This window comes from Suncus etruscus, chromosome X (assembly GCF_024139225.1).
Source record: "Suncus etruscus isolate mSunEtr1 chromosome X, mSunEtr1.pri.cur, whole genome shotgun sequence".
NCBI classification, from domain to species: Eukaryota; Metazoa; Chordata; class Mammalia; order Eulipotyphla; family Soricidae; genus Suncus; species Suncus etruscus.
In genome coordinates this window covers 6784622-6808150 of record NC_064868.1, presented here as the reverse complement: position 1 = coordinate 6808150, position 23529 = coordinate 6784622, and the positions used below count along the sequence as shown (strand labels likewise).

Here is a 23529-nt window from a genome sequence, read left to right as displayed (position 1 = left end):
GCCTAGCCAATCCATGGGAGAGAAGCGAGCCATACTCTGAATGAGCAACAAGCAATCAGAGAACAAGCCAAGAATGAACAAATGTTCAACTGCACTGCAGTGCCCAGATACAGGAAGCTGAACTTCAGAGAGTAGGGACACCCCAAACCATGGTGCAGGGGAAACTTGGCCCCATTCCCCCGTTCTACTTTTGGGCTGAGCCCAGCCACTCTTAGCCAGCGTCCCCAGGACAGATGGCTCAGCCTAGTGTCACCTTTCTGCCACTTGCTCACCCCTTCATGCATCTGTAGCTGCATGGACCTCGCTCCAATTTGAGCTTACAAAAAGTACTTTTGGGATACACCGACAGAACCCGCTACCAGCAAGAAAAAGATACTACAAATGTGCCAGTCATGTGCTGAAAAGGTGAGCCTTGTGTTCTGAAATAGGGTTTCTGTCAGGGGTTGGGGAAGGACCCTTAGTGAGGTCTGTATGTACCCCATTTTCAGAGAGCCTCAGCTCCTGACTGAAGCCACAGAAGATGAGATTAAGGCAGAGTTTCCATGACCAACCCACTATGGGGCAAAGAACATGTCCCCATTTTCATGGTGGTTTTAAAATGAATCAGGCTGAAACCAGATACAACCTTTCTCAGCCGGTCTGGGAAATGTTCCCTCTTAATATAAAAGGAGTTTTAATACCCACAAGCCAATCACAAAGAGCAGGGGGGAAAGACTATTTTTTCCCAAATTTGTTTCTTTGGTCTGAAATAAAATGCCCTTGGCTCTGGGGCCAGTTGGAAGGCGAGTCCCCCACTGACAGATTGGATGGGTCATTTGCCACAGAGTGGGTCTGGCATGCATAGTGGCTTTTTGAGGCACACATTGCTGCCCAGCCTCCCCCAATTTCACTCATACCCCATTTAGTTCAATCAGAAAATGGAGCCTCATTTTCCAGGGCTGGAAGAGATGACACCAATAACCACAGGTGACCTAGCATACATGCACTAAAAACATGGAGGGGAAATGGTGACAAATCAGACAGGCTGGCTGTCCCCAACAGGGCTGTTGGCAAGAGTTTAAATAGCTCTCTATCTGCATACTGCAGCTCTGGACTGGCCCGAGTTTGCTGGACTTGGACAAAGCATGCTAGAATGAGCTTCCTACAGCTGAGCTTGGCATGTCTCTGGAAGTGACCCCTCCCTCCATGGCCCCATCAAGGAGCATGAAGGCTGCCAGGACTCCTTGCTTGGAAGTACTTTCATGGCTTATGCCCTTCAAACCTCTGACTAGAAAGATGTGCCTAGGATAGTTCTACCCATGTCCCTTCACAACTTGAATTCCTTCCCATTGTGGGTTGGTCTGTGTCCCTTTGGTCTCTGCCCCTTGTCTGAAATTCCTCTCCTCCCTTCCTCCCCTCTTCCCAGAAGGCAGGCTGCATCCTGAAAGACTGTGCTTGAGGCGCGTTGACTACCCCAATCTCATCATTAAGAACTCTGAACTGGCATACCTAGTGGACTTAGCCCTTTCTCCCATGAGCCAGGGAAAAATAGAGGCTTTTGTTATTCACTAGCTTAAGCCCATGCCTGGCTTGAATAACTCAACAATGTTTCCAGTATTTCGGTTTTCTCCCAGAACAAAGAAGATAATTAACTGAATTATCAGCTTTTGGGGGCTATTATTTTGGAACTTAAGAAATGATCTCAAATCCTTTCAAATGGCATAGAATTTTATTTTTGTACAAAATGACTATTTTATTTTGATGGAGAGTTTTTTTAATTGACTGATTTATTAGATTTGGGATCATACGAGGTATTGCTTATCAACTGCTTCTGGCTCAAGGGTCACGGGATCATGAGGTGCTGGGCATCAAGCCTAGGGATTGAACCTGAGCTCCAGCATGCAAGCATTCACATGTGCCCCCTGAGTATCTCTCCAGGCCTATTAATGGGTATGTGTGGGAATGGTTAAATGTATTTTAATGTGAGTTTGGGGAGCTGGGTGATAACTCAAAGGCTGAAGTGTTTGAATTGCATGTTGGAGCCCTGGGTTAAGTTCATGGCAACACAACCCCCAAGGAGGGAGTCTCACATCACTGCCAGGTGTTACCTCAAATCTATATATAGTTAAGCTAAGAAAACCCTAAACTCACACAGCTGTTTTCTTCACAAAGAAGCATCTTAAGGGGCCTAGGAATATCTTGGTGATAGCCTGAATACCTTGGTACCTTATAGGCACCGAGGTCTTGAGGTAGGCTCCTGGCACTGCCCCACATGATTCCTGGTGCCATGACCAAGCATATAATCTTCAATGCCCCTAAATTTATATTTCCTTTATGTTTCACTGCTGAATATTATTAATAATATAGTTTATTCCTTTGTTATTTATCATCTCTGTCTACTCTAAATACGCATGTAAATGAAAATTTAGGACTTTGAAAATTCCTGATATCATCAAGTACTAAGAATAAAACATATTATTTTTGCAACGAATTACCATGACAAGTATTATTAGTATCTAAATAATCAAAATGTGCCTGCCCATATACCACACACATCTGTAAACATAAAAGAGTAGAATTTTCTCAATTTGCAATTAAGGGAACTAACCAAACTAAAGGAACTGGGATAAAATATTTATTCTCACAAAGAATAGGGTTGCCCAAAGGGCAGATTTTTCATTATTCAGAAAACGCAGTTAAAGGAAACAGTACAGGAGAAAAAGACCATGAGGCTGAACTGGAGCCGTTGGGTCACTTCCTCCAGGTCCCTGGGTTAAAGATAAAAACTTAACACCCAAAGAGGAGCAATGCCAGGCCAACTGACATTCTAGAATGGCCTTGTAGACAGACAAATGGGCATTTCAGTCACTTTCTACTTTGAGAAGAGGGGAGCAGTCTGACACTCCTGTAGGCAAGTTCTAACATACACATGAAACAATCACACTCTTATGTCCACAAGTACATGGAAGTCCACATTATGCTGACAACCAAACTTGAGGAGAAAATGCCTCATACTTGAAGCCCAGGGCTCCTGGTACCAGCATAGGAGACCTGGGGGCCTCTAAAACTGCTAGAAGAACTGGGTGGGACCCCATACTGAGATGAAAGTATTTCAAGTACCTTCAACAATCAGCCATTCCTTAGTGATAACTCACACACAGAAGCAACTGCATTACTCTTTCATAAACTAGTAATGCTACTAGGAGTCAGGAGATGGCAAATAGCTAAGACTTGACTTGCTAGTGTGAGGCTGAGAGCTTGAACCTGGTGCCTATGGAGGTGCCACGTGGACTTTGACACCATCAGCATGCATGAGCACTGCAAATAAAGGGTGTGATTTCTTCAGTGAGCATCAAAACATAAAAAAGATGGATGAGCACTACAAGTAAATCCCAACTCCAAAGCAAGCACTATGGACAGAATGTACAGGACACCACAACTAGAGAGTGGCACTTCTGGTGAGCATAACACTTAAGTGTGTGAACACCACAACCAAGTTTGATTCCAGCCATCACTATAACATCCATAGACAGGAAGGGGAATCAAAAAATCTGCACTTAGTACAGTCTGGGCGATGAAGTTTTTTTGTTTTGTTTTGTTTTGGTTTGGTTTTTCGGTCACATCCGGCAGTGCTCAAGGGTTACTCCTGGCTGTTTTTAACCCAGAAGTCAATGCCTACCTCTTTGGGGCTTTTTATGTCCTGCTGATATTTCTCTTTCCCCACACCCATCCTCGACTCTGCCAAATTGTGGAGGACTTTAGGCCTAAGAACTATCCCAGTAACTGGTATGTGTCCATATCAAGGTTATTACTAACCCCAAAATGCACCAAGAATAAGGCCATAATTGTGATCTATCAGTAAGCTATACTCACTGCTAGTTGCTTTGTTTGGGGCCATACCTGATGTTACTCAGGGGCTACTCCCAGCTTGGTGCTTGGGAAAATGAACTGAACTCTGTGTTTACTTTTACTGTGATTACTTTTTTTAAACATGGAAATGATAAAAAAAAAATCCCTTCTACCAGGCAATGATGTTTGTTTAAAAATTGTACTTAAGTAAGGAAATCAAAATCAGCAGCAATCCAGATTCGAAGTTTGTTTTCTTTTGCCAGTGATCTTGTACAGTTCCAAAGTCTGAACCAGCTCAGAAAAATGAGTCAGGCCCGAGGAGGTGGAGAGCGCCACCATAGGTCACCTCAAAGCTAAATAAAGAGGCTCCTTTTGGCTTGAAGTCCAGGCTCCCTTCACTTATACCTCATCCTGTGCCTGTCAACACTAGATCCAATGACCTTCTGAAGGGATGACCACCTCACTATGCAAGGGCTCATCACCTTTCTCACTGAATGAATCAGACAGCAGGAGGCTGAGTGGGTCAAGGTTTCCAGACCACGCCTTACTTAGCAAGAGTCCAAGACTAGAGAAGAGTTTGACAACTGCACTGTCCTTGACACAGTTAATTTGTCTGTAAAACTTTCAGTGTGACACCAGGTACTTGAACACAGTGTCCTGGCAGGTTGTCTCTGTCTATCCTTTTGCATATTTACACGTTAAATGAGAGCCATCACGGGGTCCTGCCAATCTGGGAGCCCTTGGCAAGAGGGTAATAGGAAGCACTGATGTCAAAGAAAAGTGCCCACATACTTTAAGCACTACCTCTTCCCTTACCCTTTCTTTTTCTGCTTCTACAATCATTTGCACCTCAGAGGCCTCCACAGTGCATGCTGAGATGTCACATAGGAGACTACACATCTTGTTCCTTTGCCGAATTAGACTCCTTTCATCCCACTGGGCAACCATCCTCATGGGTATTCTCAGAGTTGAAAATCGTCTCAGCAGGTACACCAAGAAGCAGCACTCAAGCTATGGGCTGAATGGCAAAAGTGAGAGTCTTGACTACAAGTCAAGCACTGACATGCCAACCCTTCTGCATGCCATTAGCCCCTAGGGCAGGGCATGAGTGCACATGCTTAGCAGGGACTGCCATTCTTGCCACACCAAAGGTTGCAGGACTGACCCTGTGCTGCCTGCACAGCTACCAGCTCTCTGCCTGCCTCACCCATCACATTTACCTGCTGCAGCCTGATGCTGAAGGGTGTACAGGCAGCTGTGATGTAGAATAGCCCCACCTCCACTCCCACTAATGCACAATGCACATTTGCCATTCTTTCTCTGTTTGCGTTCATCTTGCCTCTACCTGTGTTTCTATAATACTCAGGAGGCTCTTCCTGTGTGTGTTGAAGGTTCACTGCTCTGCTGCCTATGGATAAGATAGGAACCAAGATGAAAAATATTGGAGAAAGGCCACCGCCTAAGCATAGGGGCCATGAATGGGGCTCAGTGGTGAGGTGCGTGCCTCATATGCCCCAGTAGCCAACTTGAGGGCATGACAAAGGCCAGGACTGCCTTGATGGGCCCATGTAGGTAAACAGAAGAGTCTTGGGTGGATATAGAATACTGTTTCTGTGGACTCCACAGATTACATTTAGGAAAGGATTCTTGGAATTACTGAGGAGAACAAGAACTTACCATCACCTCACCTCTTTTGGGATGTGACATACTTTTGAAATTGCTGCTGATAGCCAGCAATTTCATTTATTTGGCATAGGTACAGGCTTGGAGCCCTAAGAGTCTCAGGGTGGGGGCGGGGCTCTGCGGGGAGAGGGCCAGTACCTCCTCTGTAGAAATTGGAGTCAATAAGCCAATGAACACACAATGTTCAGAGGACCAACTTGGCTCAAGGTCCATCAATTAGGGTCTCAGAGGAATAATTCATTGGCTTCCAACATCTGCCTTGCAAGCAAATGATCTCAAGTTCACTCCCTGATGCTGCCACATATACTAAGCACGTTCCTGGAAACTCTGTTGTCTATGATCCCTGGCACCAAAAGTAACTTCCAGTCATGCCACAGCCAGATATGTGTGAACACCATAGCCTAGGGGCATGACCGTTGGTGAGCACAACTAAAATAGAGGTGCGAGCACCACAATTGGGCACTGTTGGAACAACAGTCATCCAAACAACAACAAAAAAGGGAATTAAATTAAATTAGAAAAATGGCTCATGAATCAGAAGTTCACTGGTTCAGTTCCTTGGTATAACAGATTTAACACTAACCTTTTCTCTCTTTTTTTGGTCATTTTTCACACTTGAGAAATGCAAGAGGCTAATCAAATGGCAATTGTCAAAGCGGGAGTTGGATTTGGAACTTGTGGCTCTGCATAGGAAACAGGGGTGTACATGCAGATTCCATGGTCTTCTGCCCAGATCCAATTAAGACATAACATGGGCCACCCTATATGTCTACATGCATAGTAATATTGATCCCAATGGCAGTGTCTGAAGGTCACCAGTAAAAAGACACAGTAGGAGTGAGCCAGAACACTCACTATCTCACATCAGAGCCACTGACCTCATTCACACACAGCTCAGTCAGCAGTCACAGCTGAAGCATTCTAAAGAACACTCTTTAAGAACATGGTTCTTCCCGGATCCTAACCTTAGAACTGGCATAGACCCCTGCACGAGCACCCAGAATCAACCCTCCCCCTTGGGGAGGCCCTAGTACCACTCTGTCACCAACTTGAGTCAGGGTATGTTCATATGACACCCTGATGACGAGGAAATAGCAATAATCTTGATCTAAGGGTAGGTTGTCCTACCTCATCACCTAATGGTGAGATGAAATCAGAAGACCTCCATCCTAGGATCTGTGCAAAAACCAAGATCATTAATTATATAAGACTGACTACAACAACGGCGACTGAGCAGAACTTTTCCTGGGTCCATAAAGAAAGATTCTATCCTAGGCTTCATCCTAAGATCTGTGCAAAAACTAAGATCTCTAATTACAGAGGACTGACTTTGACAACCATGACTGAGCAGAATGTTTCAAAGCACCATAAACAAAGACCTTGGATTTTGACAACTAACATGTCCGTAGTCTGTAGTGGGTATCATGACAATATAATACACCCTGTGTCTCTTAGGCCAAGGGAATTTCCTTTTGAATTTCCTGAATATTTACTGTGCCTATGCAAAAACAACAACAACAAAACCAAAAAAATTGAAACAACAACAACAAAACCTTGCCATATCAGCCCCCCATTTATTTTATTTATTTTTCTAATTTTTTCTTCTTTCTTTTTCTTTTCTTCTTCTTTTACTTTTATTTATATTTATAGCTTCTAGACAGGGGCTCCTGCCCACTTTTTTTTTACAGAACCATAGAACATGAATCATTTTGTTCTGCCTCATATTTCTGTCTTCCAACAAACTGAGAAAAAAAAAGTAGATGGAACCCAGGGGCCAAGCAGTCTCAGGATCAGAGTGGAAATAAAAAATGGTCAAACCTAAATACCCAAACCAAAGTCAACAACAATAGAATCAAGAGACCTAAACTACAATAAACTATATACAAAAGAGACCTGTTACACTAGTAGTCCAGGGGGCTAAGGGTGGAGGTATGGGATGAATGCTGAGAACAGGGATGGAGGGAGGTCAACACTGGTGGTAGGAATGGCCCTAATTCACTGTCACTATGTACCTTAAATACAACTGTGAAAATCTTGTAATTCACATTAGTCTCAATAAAAATTATATAAAAAACAACATTGTTCTTAAAGAACATTTACATGCAGCCAGTATATGTTGCCCTGATTTTTAATTATTATTTTTTGTGATGCTGGAACTTAAATCCAGGGCCTCACATGTGTGAAGCATGTGCTCTATCATCAAGTTAAATCCCTGGCCCTGCTGTCCTATTAAACCCAAGAAATCACTCCAGCCACCTAAAATGGTGCAAAGACCAATAAGTTTCTAGTTCCATAAGGGGAAATTTAAAACACATATATAGGGTCTGAAGCATTCCTGGGGGTGACCTGAGCATACCGAGCATGCATGCAATCATTTATGTACACAATCACACACACAAGCACGTGAATATATGTACACATACACAACAGAAAAAAACAGCCCAAATCCAGGGATCTAAGTTTTCCTCCAAATTATTCCATAATAATCTTCTTTATAAAGATATCCATCATAATCTTCTTTATAAGAGACTGTTGTGCAGACACTCAGAAACAACAATATAGTGGCTATTAGTCTGAGTAGAGATATTTTATAATACAAATATTATAGCACTTTGAAGCCCATACTTGTAATCAGTGCTGTGAAGTTCTGTTCTTTTACATTGAGACCTCAAAGAGAGTGTTAGGGCAATTCTGATTAGTTCTCTGGTTTTAAAACAATTTCATCAAGGTATAGTTTAGATATTGTAAAGTTCATTCATTTTAAGGGCGTAGCATGATTTTCAGTAAATTTTACAGTTATGCAACCATGATCACAATCCAGTTTTAGAACTGTTACAGCATCCCAAATTTGACAGCTCTTAATAATAGCATTTGAGAGCACAGGAAAACGCTTGTCAGTTCATGGTATACATGAGCCACAGGTTTAAAGAGTGCTTAAATTCACAATACTTGCCCCCAAATGATTACAGTATGAAGCGTAGGTGTATGAATAAGGCTATTAAGACCTCTGTCTTTTGATTTCCTTAAGTGAAGAGGGGGAAATGCCCATAGAAAGAGATTAAAGTGGGAGACATATTCCAATTGAATAGGGGAAAAAACAATCTAAACAAAGAAAGAAAGCAACTGAAAAGATTATTTTTTTTGCTCTTTTGTTTTGATTATTTTATTTTTGCTCTTTTGTTTTGGGGTCACACCCAGAAGTACTCAAGGCTTAATCCTAGATCTATACTCAGAGGTCACTTCTGGTGGTCTCAGGATACCATACTGGAGATTGAACCTGGGTTGGTGGATGCTAAGCAAACACCATACCCACTGTTCTATCTAACTGGCCACTGTTGGTTTTTTTCTTTCTTAAGTTAATTAGTTAAAACTAAATGGCTTTGTTTCCAGGCTACTTCCTCCTTGGCAGCTTGTTGCTATGTGCTTCAGTGGAAAGAAATGGAAAAATCTCCCTATTATTCAATTGTGATACTGAATTTCCACCATGCAGTGGGAGCTACAATATATGGCATCATAAAATTAAATGTTACGGCACTTAACTTCACGACCCATAGTCTCCCAGTCAATCAAAACAGAGATTCTTCCTTCAGCAAGAGGAAACTGGACAATTCGATTTCCATTTCTATTCATGCATGGGCCTGTACTAGAGCTCATCCATGTTTTTCTATTGTGGCACTTGAAATATGGACGTGGAGTTTGATACAAACAATATCGCAAGCTGACATCAACAACTTAGTCTCGGACCCATGGATTTCATTCTAAATGATCACAGGCTTGACAGATATGGTAGCTGCCAATATGAGCTCAGAAAAAGTTGTGTCCTCTAATTTAATATTATAATAATTCAAAATTATAGCTTTATTAAGAGAAAACACAGATTTATTTATAGCTAACATTATGATTTCAAATGGCTTTCAAGGCTGTATTGTGTTTTCCATTGCAGCCCACATTTGGATGGCTTCAACAGTCTGAATCACTAACAAAACATTCTGGTACAAATCATTTCCTTTCAGATTCAAAGCATTGGATAAACACTACAAAAGCCGAGCTACAAAAGCTGGCAGAAGTTAGCCAGGGCACCAGCAATGTCCTACTCTCATTGAGAGAACATTTTGCTGAAAGTCCTCCCTTCTCTTGGCTCCTGCTATGAGTGGATTCTACATTTGCTCTCTGACATGAATTTTGAATGGGATTTAGCCTTCTGCTCAAGATTTTCCTCTCTCTTCTCATGATGAGGACCTGAGTAATCTTCCTGCCTTGACTATCACTTCTGAGAAACAACATCAGTAAAAATAAGCATCTTTCTCTGTCTGCAGCCCACCAAGTAATTTTATATGGCTCTGAAAGACAAGATGAAAGAGTTGGTAGAGATGTTAAAACTCTTTCCAGATAATGACACTGAAGCTCTGAATCTGTAATCTGTAAATTATCAAAGATCACCTAGCCAGGAAGCAGAATTGCCACTCAAACCCCAATCTGTAGAGACTAGCCCTGCATCCCCTTGCTCTAAATTCCTCTCAGCAATTCCTGCTTGCCTCTGCAGTCTTGGCTTTCCCCATTAGGTTGCAAATCTCAAAGTCAACATGTTTTCACCAAACCACATACTCTTCCAGACACACTTTCCCTCCAAGGTATGTTGCACCGCCCCAACCCAAAAAGTTCATGGCTAACAAATCATTCTATGCTCCTCATGATCCCTAATTGGATCTGTTGCTGAGACCTAGCAGTGATTCACCTTCGATGCTGCTTGCACATTTATCTATCCCATCTTTCACCCCTTTTCTGAGCTCCTTGCTGTAGCTCTTTTGCTCATCCTTGCACCTGTTAACTTACCTGACTCCCAACTCTCTTTTAATTCATTGGTTCCACAAAGCTGTATCAGTATTTAATTTGAACACTTCTGTCTATTTGGGGGCTATAACTGTCTCTGTGCTCAGGAACCACCCACTCCTGGTAAGACTCTTAGGGCAATGTGTGGTGCCAAGGATTGAATCTGGGTTGGTTATATGTGCAAGGAAAGCACCTTATCTGCTGTACTGTCACTCTTGTCTTATATCTGAACTATATCTGAAGAGTGTTTGTGTTGGACACTTTGGTATCTTGTATAAGCCCTGCCAACTGTCAAACATCTGTTTCTAAATTGAGTAGCCAGTGCAAATGAGAATGGAACTCTTCCATGTTGAATCCTTCCTGACAATGATTGCCAAATATTAGGTAAGGTAAGGGGGCTGGATGGAGGAGGGCGTGGTTAGAAAAGGGCAGCAGGAAGGATCCTAATAGTGATAGACTTGTTAATAGCTTGACAGTGGTTGTATACAAATTTACACAGACAACAGTACTACACACGTAACAGTAAACTGTGAATCTGTTGGATCATATATTATCAACATCTCAATCATGATCTTGCACTACATTTAAAAATCATTATATTAGTTAAGATGATATGGTTATAATAGTATCATTGTTCATGTTTTTGGTACAAAAGGTTGTGGTACATAAACTTCTCCATTTGATATAGTCCAATTTGTTTATCTTTATCTCAGTTTTCTTGGTCAATGGTTGCAAATTATTGACAAAACCTCTAGTTGCAATGTCATGAAGTGTTCTTTATTACTCAATGTAGTTTATGAAATCAAGCCTGATATTGATTTGACTTCCGTACAGGTGTTAGAGTGGGATCTGAGTTCATTTTTTATTTTTGTAAATGATGGGCCAGTTTTCCCAGCACTATTTGTTGAAGAGGTTTTCCTTGTTCTACTTCATAATTTTTGCTCCATTATCAAAGATTAATGATCTACATAACTGTAGATCTATCTCTGAACTTTCAATTCTATTTCATTGATCTGAGAGTTTGTCTTTATTACAGTTTACTAACTATAGTATAATTTAAAATTGGAGGAGAAGCTTCCCATTTTCTTTCTCCATAAGATTATTTTGGCTATAGTGGACTTCATATTATTCCACATAAAGTTCAACAGCATTTGACCTATGCCTTTAGAAACTCCCAGGTATTTTTACAGTGACTGCATTAAATATGTATAGTACTTTGGGCAAGATTGTCATTTTCACAATATTCCTCCCAGTCTATGGACAGGACATATGATTTCATTTTCTAATGTACTCTTTTATTTCTTTTCATAGTATTTAATTTTCTTTGCATAAATTTTGCTTCTTTTATTAATTTAATTCATGAGTACTTATTTTCTCAGGCACAATTGTAAATGTCATTTATTTTTTTAATTTCTTTCTATTGCATTATTTGCATGTAGGAAAGCCATGAATTCCTGAGTATTGATTTTGTAACCTGTAAATTTATTGTAAAGATCCATTACTTCTAGGAACTATTTTGTGGAATCTTTGGGACTTTCTAAATATTCTATCACAGTCTACATAAAGTGAGAGTTTAACTTCCTTTGTCCAGATTTGGATTCCCCTAATATTTTTCTTGCCTAAGTGCTATGGATAGGACTTATAATATCAGACTGGATAGTATTGTTAGAAGAGGGCAAACTGGCCTCATACCTGATCATATAAGAAAGGATTTTACCATTTCACCATTGTATATTGTTTGATTTGGGTTATGACAAACATGTTGAGAAAAGTTCCTTCCATTCCAATTGTATTATTTTTTTTATCATGAATAGGTGTTAGATTTTGTCGAATGCTTTCCTGAACCTATGGGTATGATTATATAATTCTATATTAAACTAAGAAGTTCTGTATTATTAAGAAAATAATGATGGCCAGAGTAAAAAGATACCACACAGACTAGGAGAGAATATTTGCCCAGCACTCATACCTAAAGGATTCATACCAAGATATAAAATGCATAAGTAGAATTATAAAAAAAATCAAAAATTGGGAGAAGACAGAGCCATAGTATACATGCCTTATACATGACTGACCAGGATTCAATTCCTGGAATCATCTAGGGTTTCCTGAGCACTGACAGGAGTGAACCCTGAGAGCAGAGCCATCACACTACTGGGTGTGATCCATAAAACAAAAATATGGAGGAAAGAGATAAACATAAATCTGATCAAAGAAAATATACATATGGCCAAAAGGCATATGAAACAATGCTGAGCATCATTTATCATCAAGAAAAGGGAAATCAAAACAACAATGAGATATCACCTTATACCAGTGATACTGGCACACATCACAAAGAAAAAACAATCAGTGTTGGGGCCGGAGAGATAGCATGGAGGTAAGGCGTTTGCCTTTCATGCAGGAGGTCATCGGTTCGAATCCCGGCGCCCCATATGGTCCCCCGTGCCTGCCAGGAGCAATTTCTGAGCCTGGAGCCAGGAATAACCCCTGAGCACTGCCGGGTGTGACCCAAAAACCACAAAAAAAAAAAAAAAACAAACAAAACAATCAGTGTTGGCACAGATGTGGGGAAAAAGAGACCTCGGTGTGAGAATGTTGACTGGTTGATTTTTGGGGAAAACAATGTGGACACTTCTCTACAAACTAGAAATTGAGCTTCCACATGACTCAGAAATTCCACTTCGGGGCCGGGGAGATAGCATGGAGGTAAGGCGTTTGCCTTCCATGCAGAAGGACGGTAGTTCGAATCCCGGCATCCCATATGGTCCCCCGTGTCTGCCAGGGGTGATTTCTGAGTGTAGAGCCAGGGGTAACTCCTGAGCGCTGCCAGGTGTGACCCCCCCCCAAAAAAAAAAGAAATTCCACTTCTTGGCATCTACCCCAAGGGTCCAAAACTCAATTTAGAAAAGACAACTTCACTTTTATGTTCACTGTATTTACAATAGCTCAAATCTGGAAATAGCCCAAGTGTCCAAGATCAGATAACTGGACAAAGAATCTGGTTCACACACACAATGGAATACTACTTGACTGTAAGAAAAAAAATAAGATTTTCTGCCATGTGGATGGCAGAGTATCATTCTGAGTGAAGTTAGAAAAGGGGATACAAATACAGAATGTTATCTCTCATATGTGTACCGTGAGGAAACAAAATAGGGGAATAACCAATGCCCAAAGGCAACATAACCTGAGAACTTGTCCTCAGTAGGAAGCTGACTAGTAGGGGAGGAGATGGTGGACACTGGAACAATGCTGGAGGGAATCAGACAACTGGGTGGAGGGTGTGGTACTGAAATAGTTCATATATGAAATCCTACTAATAACAGGTTGTAAACCATTGGTTCCAAGACAAATATAAATAAAGTTATACACCATCACCAAAGGGCCAAGTATTTTCCACTACCGTTCCCCTTTCTTTGGGGTTGGGGAGCTGGGACCTGGCAGTGCTTAGGAGTTACTTTTAGCTCTGCACTCTGGAGTCACTTGTGGCAGTGCTCAGGGAACCATATGTGATACTGGAGATAAAACCAGGGTCAGCTGTATGCAAGGCAAGGACTTTACCCACTATAAAATCTCTCTAGCTCCATTTTCTCTATTTTTATGCTTTCATTTATGATAGTACCATCATTATAGTACTATATTTGTGGTGCTGCTATACTATGCCACCAAGTGCCAAGATCCCCCTATCATTATCCTAAGGGCCCTTCCTATGTACCCCCTCCCTATTGACTACTGGAAACTTGGTAAAGTACATGGGTTCTTGCATATTTTTTACAACTGTATGAGAATCTGCAATTCTTTTTAAAACAATAGATGCAAAAAAACCAATAGATGCAATTTTAAAAAGCAAAATCCCAAGTGTAGGCTTCACTGTTATATAAAACATCAGAGACTGTTAACTTAGGAGTATGACACAAGGTAAAAACACAAGAGCAAAGTTTAAAAAAAAAACAGTTGAATCTTTAAATCTGGAGCTCTGAAAAGGGCTGTCACCCAAGACAGATTAACAGTGGATTCAACCAGCACTCATGAAGTTTCATGCCCATGAAACCCACCTAAATTAATGCCCCCAATTGTTTATCCACAGAACCTTTAGGACCCTTAACAAATTTGCATGGTGGTATATTGACCTTGAGAAAATTCATTCATGTGCTGACTAAAGTTGCAATTAGAACACTAATGTTTACTGTGCTCTGCGGAGTGGAAACACTGCCATTCTGCATGCTCTCTTATTTCCCCTTGTTATATGGGATACAGAGATCACAGAAAAACATAAGCCAGACACAACGGCCATCATCTACAAAAAAAAGAAGGCTTATTCTTCATTTATCTTCCTTACGAGGACCTTCTCCTAAAGCCAGGGAGAATGAAAAATCTCAGGCATTCCACTTGAATGTAGAAATAGCCATTATATCCCTTCTTTACCAGACAGTGATGCATGAAACCAATGGAGAATCAGTGGCCCTTGCATTTAGCAGGTTCTGTGATTTCCCGTCAGGCTGCTCCAAGGGACTAGCCCAGTCCTGCAGTTCTTTGAAACTACAAGAAGGGAGAACACTGTACTTACCAATATCATTGCTGCGGTCGGAGAGATCCTTGTCCAGGATGCCGGCTAGCGAACTGCTCACCAAGTCAATCTTTGGACCATCACCCCTACATTAAAAACATAATTCCAGGCATTTAAAAACGGGTGCGTGTTCTTATCATTTGTCAGCTTTCCTGCTGCACACGCATTAAGGAGTGTCCTGGGCTGCTGCCAGTCAGCCAGCCCCAACCACATGGGCCTTTATGCAGTAGCCAACAGGCAGGTTGCCCCCTAGCCAGCAGGCATTTTCAAAGATGGCTATTTTAATAACAACTGCTCAGCAATGCACCTTTCGGGTGTGACACGGGGCCTGCCCCAGCCACCCCCAGGCCCAGCGAGCACCAGCAAATGAGAATGGGAGTTTCCCTTTTAAGGAACAAGGTCTTTAGCCAACGCTGCTTGTCGAAGGTCGGCTACTTTTAACCTTGACAAAAATTGTTGCTGGTGTGCAGTTGAGGCATCAGCCAGGCCGTTGACAGGCATGAGGTGTCGAGTTGAGATCTGGCACTGGGGTACGGGTTTGTAAAATGAGATGGCTCTTCGGCAAGTGTCCCTCTGCCCAGCAGGACACAAATGACTTCCTTGTGTAGCAGAGTTCTAAGCAATCCTTTGGGGGTGGGCACAAGCTCTCCCAGATGATAAGAGAAACATCCATTCCTGCATGAACAGAGGTTCCTTCCAATTCCTCCCAAAAGGCAGTTCTTTGAGGGGAGTAGGGGAGGGGTGAGCCTAAGTCTCCCAGGGCTATAATGGTGACAAAATAGGAAAAGATCTTGGCCCATACTTTAAGGGAGTAAAGCCAAGTAGTTGATCCTGGGAAGGCATTGGGAATAGCCCACTGAGCAGCCTCTGGCTGTGCCCAGGGCTTGAAATGGATGGGCTGTTCCCATAGAGCCCTTGTCTGAGTCTACATGTTGTGGTACTGAGTGAGTCAAGCTAGCAGTTACAGACACTACAGAGGCTTCCATTCTGGATGGAAGCAAGAATCAGAGGGAGCACAACGAGGCAGCTGAAGAAGCAGTAGACATAGCCACTTGTGAAGGGAGGAGGCCAAGTGAGTGCAGGTGTCTGATGGCAGCAGCACGGACATGGGTCAGAGGCAAAAGGAGAGAAAATCTGATTGAGTCAGGGGACAGGGAGAGGTCTTAGTGTGTTCTGGGATCCCAGGGCTCAAGCCTGAGTTCCCCCAAGAGCAGTAAGTGAAAGAAGGAGAGTGAAGGCCCATTTATCCTGGGCTGAGGCCCACATGGAAGGGGGCAGAAGGGGTGACAAAGCCATAGGCCCATGGATGTCAGGAAGCAGTTTGAGGGGTCCACTGTAGGTAAGGGGTTCTCATTACAGGAGAGGGGAGGAGGCAGTGGCTTTGGGACAACATGGGTCTCCATGTGAGGCCTCTCCACTTACTCTAATAAGACTGGATCTCTGTCTCACATACCCCCAACCTGAAGCCAAGCAGAGATGAGAACCCTATGAAGCGGGCTATGCCTAATGACTTGGCTTCTGTTTAAAGACAAGAAAAAGTCCCTGTGTGAGCTCCTGATCTGTAGGCTGGACAGAACTCAGCAACAAATCCACAGAGAATGTGGGTTCGTGTTCTGAAGGCCCACATCCTGGGAAGATCAAGAAGCTTGAAGTACAAAATAGAATCTTATTTCCTTCCTAATCTCAACCTCCTGAGGCTCTGAGGAGGCCCCTTCCTCTACTCCCCATCTACCAAGGTCAGGCCCCACAGGGTGGACTATCTCTGGCAGATCCTGAACCTGCAGGAGTGGCCAAGCTGAAGAAACTAAATTCAAGGTCCTGTACTTTCTGGCAGGGCCCCAGTCCCCACTCAATTCCATGTAACACTCTGAATGACACATTCTGGAAACACAGTATTGAGAGTCAGAAAGTGCCGTCATTTCCGAACCTTCTTGAAGGCCCTTACTATGATGATCTGGCATCTACTAAGCCTGAACAAATTGCTGTGCTCATCTTCTCAGCTGCCAGCCTGGATTCTGGCGGGGTGGTGGCCAGTCAGCTCTGTCCTCTTGGGATCACACCAAGGACCAAAGCTTCTGAGAACACATGTTCTGTCCAGGGACAGAGGGCACACAGGCAGCAAAGGTCCAGTTAATGCCACTGGACCTTTATTTCTCTATTTTTTTGCCAAGGGGGAGGATGGTATGAGGTGACAGCCTGGTGGGAAGCAGCAGAGGAAACTCAGACGGAGTGTTGGTGCGGAGAAGGAGCTTTACACGTTGGTGAATCGCCTGTGACCCAAGACAACCCAGTGGCTTCTGACCATGTGCTTTATTCTCAACTGAAAATCCTGCAGCTGCCATTTCCCTTGTGGACTTGGCAGTTGGAAGCTTCCAGCCAACTGAAAGACTATGCAGAGAAGCCTGTTGTACAATTTGGTGTTCATCTAATCTTAGGCTTTATTATTTATCTGCTCTTAATTCCCCTATATTGAATCTTGCAAATCTCTGATTGTGGGGAGCTTAAAGGGGGAGTCTCTCAACAAGTGTTAAGAGATCCAGGGCCACTCCCACAGATGCTCTATCCAATTCTGTAGGCCAGAAGTTTAAGGCTCAGCCTGGCAACGCCCTTCTGCTTGCCCCCTCGGGTCTGCACGTCACCAGGGCTACCAGCAGAGCTTGGGGGAATCATGCAACGCTGGGGGAATCAACTTGGGGCCTCAGTATGCCAGGCATGCACGCCAGCCCTTGTGCTCTCTCCCCAGACGCAACTATTGAGTTCTTTACATGCAGTTTTGAAAGTTACCTCCAGTCCTCTGTGGAATGGTGCTGGGTAAAAAGAAGTAATGTTTAAAAACTAACTATGAATCAACAGTATTTAGAACAGTCCTATGCTTTAAGCTGGTTCTGAAAATAGATGCTAGAGATCCCATATTTCACCGCATAATTGTCATACCCTGCTTTCTCCCAGTAATATTGGAATATTATAAAAAAAAAGCTTCATATAAAGATTCCACCCAAGTTTTTCTTTTACAAAAAATATGGTATAAATCCTTGTATATTATGTGGTGAAATACAGTAGCCTGAAACACCATGCTGAGCTTCATGCATCAAGAAATCTAATACACTGTTACCTGTAATATAGAAGGACAGTAAGAACTGAATGATTTCATGAGTAAGGAACAGTCAAATATCCTATGATACTTGATAGACTTTTATGAGCCAATCAAAAATATTTATCACTGGTTTAACACCACAAAGACAAGTGTTTAGGTTACAGTATCAAGCAGAAACATAACACACTGCAACACACACTTCTGATATGTCGGGAAGAGAATTTTTTTACAGTCTGAAAGGCTATTTACAGTGGTTCTTTCTAGGTACTCTGCTGGGTGATTTCCAGCATCCGTCTTACCTGGAACGTAGTAGGAATTCAAAATACATGTGTGTAATAAGTGAGCATTTGGCCTCTTTTTTCTAAAATACGAATATATTATGTATTTATATAATAAGTGCAATTTACCCAATATAAAAATTGGATGGCATACAGTATAGTCATATATATATAAACCAATGAAAATCAAGCCAAGTTATATACATAGGAAAAAAGGGAGAAAGCTTAAGATAGTTAATAGTAGCTGTCACAAGGATAAAAAGACAAAAGGAAATTTGTCTTTCTTTTTCTCAGGTTAATTTTTAAACAAATGTTCACTTTTGGGGGGACTATACCCAGAAATACTCAGGAATTACTCCTGGCTCTGCACCCAGAAATTACTCCTGTAAGTGCTTGGGGACCATATGGGATGCCAGGGATTAAACCTGGGTTGGCTGCATGCAAGGCATATGCCCTACTGCTGTACTATCTTTCTGGCCCCACAAAGGTTCACTTTTTATTTATTTATTTATTTATTTATTTATTTATTTATTTATCTACTTATGTTTAGGAGTTTGGGCCACATCTGGCAAAGTTCAGGGATTTCTTATGGCAGAAAAAGCTTGAGGGACTACTACATGGGGTGCCAGGGATAAAACCCGGGTAATCCATGTACAATAAAAACGCCCTACCGGCTGTACTGTCTCTCCAGCCCCAACATTCACATTTTAGCCACACCCAGTGATATACAGGGGTTACTTCAGGCTCTGTGCTTACAAATCACTCCTGGCAGTGCTCAGGAACTTTATGGAGTGATGGATTGCACCCTGGTCAGCTGCATGCCAGGCAAGTGCCTTACCTACTGTACTACCTCTCTGCCTTGGAAGGTTCACTTTTAATAACAGGGAATCCTGGATTTCCCTTCCTCTGTATAAGCCTTGTTTTCTCCTGTACTCTCCCTCTCTCTCATCCTTTAAACTTTTTAACTTAAAAAATAGCAGGGTTTCTTAAAATTCAGGTATCTAATATTCTCCTTCCATGTTCTCTCTCCTGTTCTCTAGTATTAAGAAGGAGAAAAGTGGCATTTCCTGTCCCCTACTTATAAACATTTTTAAGAAGATTCTCAATAAACAGTGGATAATTGGACCCATGTAATATATAGACAACAAAAATATGTATTTTTTCAAATTAAAATAAACTTTTAGACTATAATAATAATTAGTGAATACCATCAAGGAAGAAGGAAGTAAGACACAAAGGGTTCATTGCATGATTTGAACTTTTATTGGTGACATTAATGAAGTTAAAGATAACTTGCCTAGTTAACTATGTCCTAGGTGCTAAGACTGGTGCTGGAAATCACATGTGGATGTTTTAATGAGGCCTATCTGCAACTTACATAAGGTTATAATGCAATGTTACTATTTTTGGGTTTGGGGCCATAGCCGGAGGTGCTCAGGGTTTACTCCTGGCTCTGAGCTCAGGGATCACTACTGGCTAGCTTAGGGGATCATATGGGGTACCAGGAATCTAAGCCAGGTTAGTCATATGCAAGACAAACTCACTATCCACAGAATTAGGGCTCTAGCCTAATGCAATATTATTTAAAAAAATTAAAAAATCAACTCCTCCAAACTCATATGGGAACATGAAGGTGGAGTTATGAAGCCTAGATAGAGGAGGCCAGACCCCAAAACACCACCTTGAAGCAGCAACAGGAAGTACCATCACTGAGTAACCCTTATCCAGATTCTAAAACATGAAGATAATTTCTGACACAAAGGTCACAGCTTAGCCTTAGATGCTCCATCTCAGCCAACAGAGAACCTTGATCTCTCATGCCAAGAGTCAGACACTGGCTTTCAGCTGGAATTATCCTCTCTCCAGGGCCAGAAGAAAGCCTATTTTGAAAACACAGTAGGTGTAGTTTAAAAAAGGTTCTGATCCTTCCAAGTAGGAAAGCTGCAGCTGGTGTTTTGACAGTGTTCAGACTGTGGGTGTGGAAGCGTTTTACAATGTCTATTTGTAAATGCCTTTCACTGTATTTATAGACTCTTACAACAATGCTAATGAATTTGAGTCCCCCAAAATACCAGCATTTCTGAAATTCTCAAAGCAAGTGGTTGGAGCTGGTGACATCCAATGAGGCTACAGCCCTTCAAGGTCCCTGTTCTCCTCTGGTCCGTGCAACACAAAGGAGCCATTTTGGCAAAAAAAAAAACCCAAAAAACAATGATGCTGAATTCAATGAAAGAAGAAAAAATATAATCCTCCTGTAGTTTACTCAATCTGGTATTTCTGGTATTAAGTTTTTCATGCCACAGCTGTTAAATAAAAGAAAATAGAAGAAAGCAAGTACAGCACAATATATTTAAAGATTCTGAAATCCACACAGGTTTCTTTTTTCTTTTTAGCAATTTCAATCGTGAAATCTTAAAGCAGATAATTTGTGGGGCTGAGGATGTGACTCAGTGATTGATAGAGTGAGGTAAGTGGGAGGCCTTAGATTTGATCACCAATACCACAAACCAACCACCCCCAAAATAACTCACATGAACTTCAGCAAAGAAAACAAACAGCTAGAAGTTTCCTTGTTTTACTGGAAAGGGCACCTAGGTGGCAAAGCAGGATTGAGAAGGATACATGTATAAGCAGAATTCATGATTCCACAGAATTGGAAGTGGCAGTCATCATTTGCTAACTGCCTATTGGGCACCAGGTTCTGTGATAGACCCTTTCATACGTCATTCAGTCATCACAGCTACTCCTTGAGGTCCCTACTCTGCATATCAGATATAGTTTGTCCTTTACTGGAATGGTCCCCTCCAGGGACCATCACAGCTACATAGAGCCTCCTGGGTTGACCCTTTCCAGGGCAACATGTTCCCCACAGTATAAAAGACCTGTAGCATAAAGTAATGCAGCCCAAAAGCACCCAGTGGGGTTAGCTGAGGTCTTGGTGAGTCTATATTGCCATCTAAATTTCCTTTTTCATTTGTGTTCCTTCTCCCATCCCTGGGCACTGAACTCTAATTGATATTGTCCATCCAATGCTACTGCATGGAGACCCCTAAACAACAGTGCCACCCTTTTCATTATATTGATCAGGAAATTGAGGCTCAGTGACACTCACTGACTATGAGTAGCAGAGCAAATCCACTCTAGAAGTAATAGTGGGCAAGTCCAGGCTCTGGAACTGAACCTACAAACTTGGTCCCCATGGCCCATGTTCCTGCCCACTTATTAAGGCTGTTTCCCTCAATATCTCCCTCATGTGCCACCTGAGGGTACCTACTTCTTCACTCCTTTGGAACATCACGGCATGATGCACCTGCCACCATGTGGGGATCCGCTCTCCCAATCATCACTACTTGTGGAGCTCTCTCCCAAGGGGAGTGGTACACAGGCACCAATGGCCAGGTACCTCTCCTGGGCCTGAAGCTATTTATGGAACTGTGTACCTGGGCAAGACAGACCTCACAGTGCAATTTTACAGAGAGAGAAACTGTGAAGGGAGGTGCAGGTACTATCCAAGTCACAAGATAAACTGAGGGGTGGGGCCAGTGACTTCAAAGCCTAGGTAAGTAGGGAGTGGGTAGGAACTGCATCAGACCAACAGACCATAGTTAAATACTTCCAGAGGAGGCCAAATGCAGATGCTTGATGAATATCTACAATGGATTAATAGTGGGCAGAGTGATTGTACAGTGGGTGAGATGCTTGCCTTGCATGTGGCTGACCCAGGTTCAATTCCCACCACCCTAAAGGGTCCCCTGAACAACACAAAAAGTTATTATTTTTGTTTGGCCACAGCTGGCAGTAGTCAGGGGTTACTCCTAGCTCTGTGCTTAGAAATCACTCCTGGCAAGTTCAGGGGATCATATGGGATGCTGGGGATTGAACTTGTGTTCACATGCAAGGCAAATGCCCTATCCACTGTGTTATCGCTCCATCCCCCAAAAGTGGTTCTTGAGTACAGTGAGATATAACCCTTGAGCATCACTGGGTGTGACCTCAAAACAAAAATAAAGTGAATAAATAACCATAAGAGGACACACACTCCTTTTTCATCATGAAATTCATAGCTAACATTCAGTTCCCATAGCCAGGTTTCTCATCAGGTCACCTAGACATGCTTGACTGTCTGCCCTTTTACTTTTCAATTCCCCTCAAGACTATCTCTGGCTCCTCCCAATCACTCTACAGAAACTGATAAACTTGATTCACCAAGGGCTAATTAGAGACGGAAGCCCAAGGGTGCCCTATGCTTCCTGTGGAGTCCATCATTACAGAGGCCCTCCAGCACATTCAGCCAACAGCCTTGGGAAATTATTTGGCATGCACAATTTTAGGTCTAAATTACAAACTGGGGGAGCAATGATCTAAGTTTGAACTAGTTTCCTAAGTGATTGCAGAACACTCTCATGTATGAGAAATGGGGACTGGTCCAAATTTCCTTCTAGCTATTTCCTGCTTCCATAGCATTGCATTCCCTCACTCTTTATAGTGGCTCCTAGTTGCCCAACACATTTCAATAATGACCCAGTTGTCTCCATAATCTCCCCGAGTAATTACAGCCATGCCAGGCTTGAAAGTACTATTCTGAGCCAATGACACACACCTCTGTAAATTCTAGCTAAAACTTCCCTCCATAATTCTCTTAAGACATGTCTTGGTATAGAAAGAAAGAGGAAGGAAGGAAGGAAGGAAGGAAGGAAGGAAGGAAGGAAGGAAGGAAGGAAGGAAGGAAGGAAGGAAGGAAGGAAGGAAGGAAGGAAGGAAGGAAGGAAGGAAGGAAGGAAGGAAGGAAGGAAGGAAGGAAGGAAGGAAGGAAGGAAGGAGAAAGAAAGAGGGAGAGAGGGAGGGAGGAAGAAAGAAAGAAAGAAGAAAGAAAGAAAGAAAGAAAGAAAGAAAGAAAGAAAGGAAAGAAAGAAAGAAAGAAAGAAAGAAAGAAAGAAAGAAAGAAAGAAAGAAAGAAAGAAAGAAAGAAAGTAGGGAGGGAGGGAGGGAGGGAGGGAGGGAGGGAGGAAAGGAAGGAAGGAAGGAAGGAAGGAAGGAAGGAAGGAAGGAAGGAAGAAAGAAAGAAAGAAAGAAAGAAAGAAAGAAAGAAAGAAAGAAAGAAAGAAAGAAAGAAAGAAAGAAAGAAAGAAAGAAAGAAAGAAAGAAAGAAAGAAAGAAAGAAAGAAAGAAAGAAAGAGAAAGAAAGAGAAGCAATAAAAAAACACATTGCTAGGAATCTTTGCAAAGAAATTTAGGAAACCCAAATA

General features: G+C 42.2%; 1 protein-coding gene across 1 annotated transcript in view; it reads right to left on the bottom strand.

Moving 5' to 3' along the window:
* SH3KBP1 (SH3 domain containing kinase binding protein 1) overlaps nucleotides 1-23529 on the bottom strand; it is a 362585-nt gene that overhangs the window by 15808 nt on the left and 323248 nt on the right. Inside the window, exon 14 of the mRNA XM_049766785.1 lies at nucleotides 14912-14997. Within this exon, the coding sequence (XP_049622742.1) occupies nucleotides 14912-14997 (86 nt within the window). The remainder of the gene's footprint in view (nucleotides 1-14911; nucleotides 14998-23529) is intronic.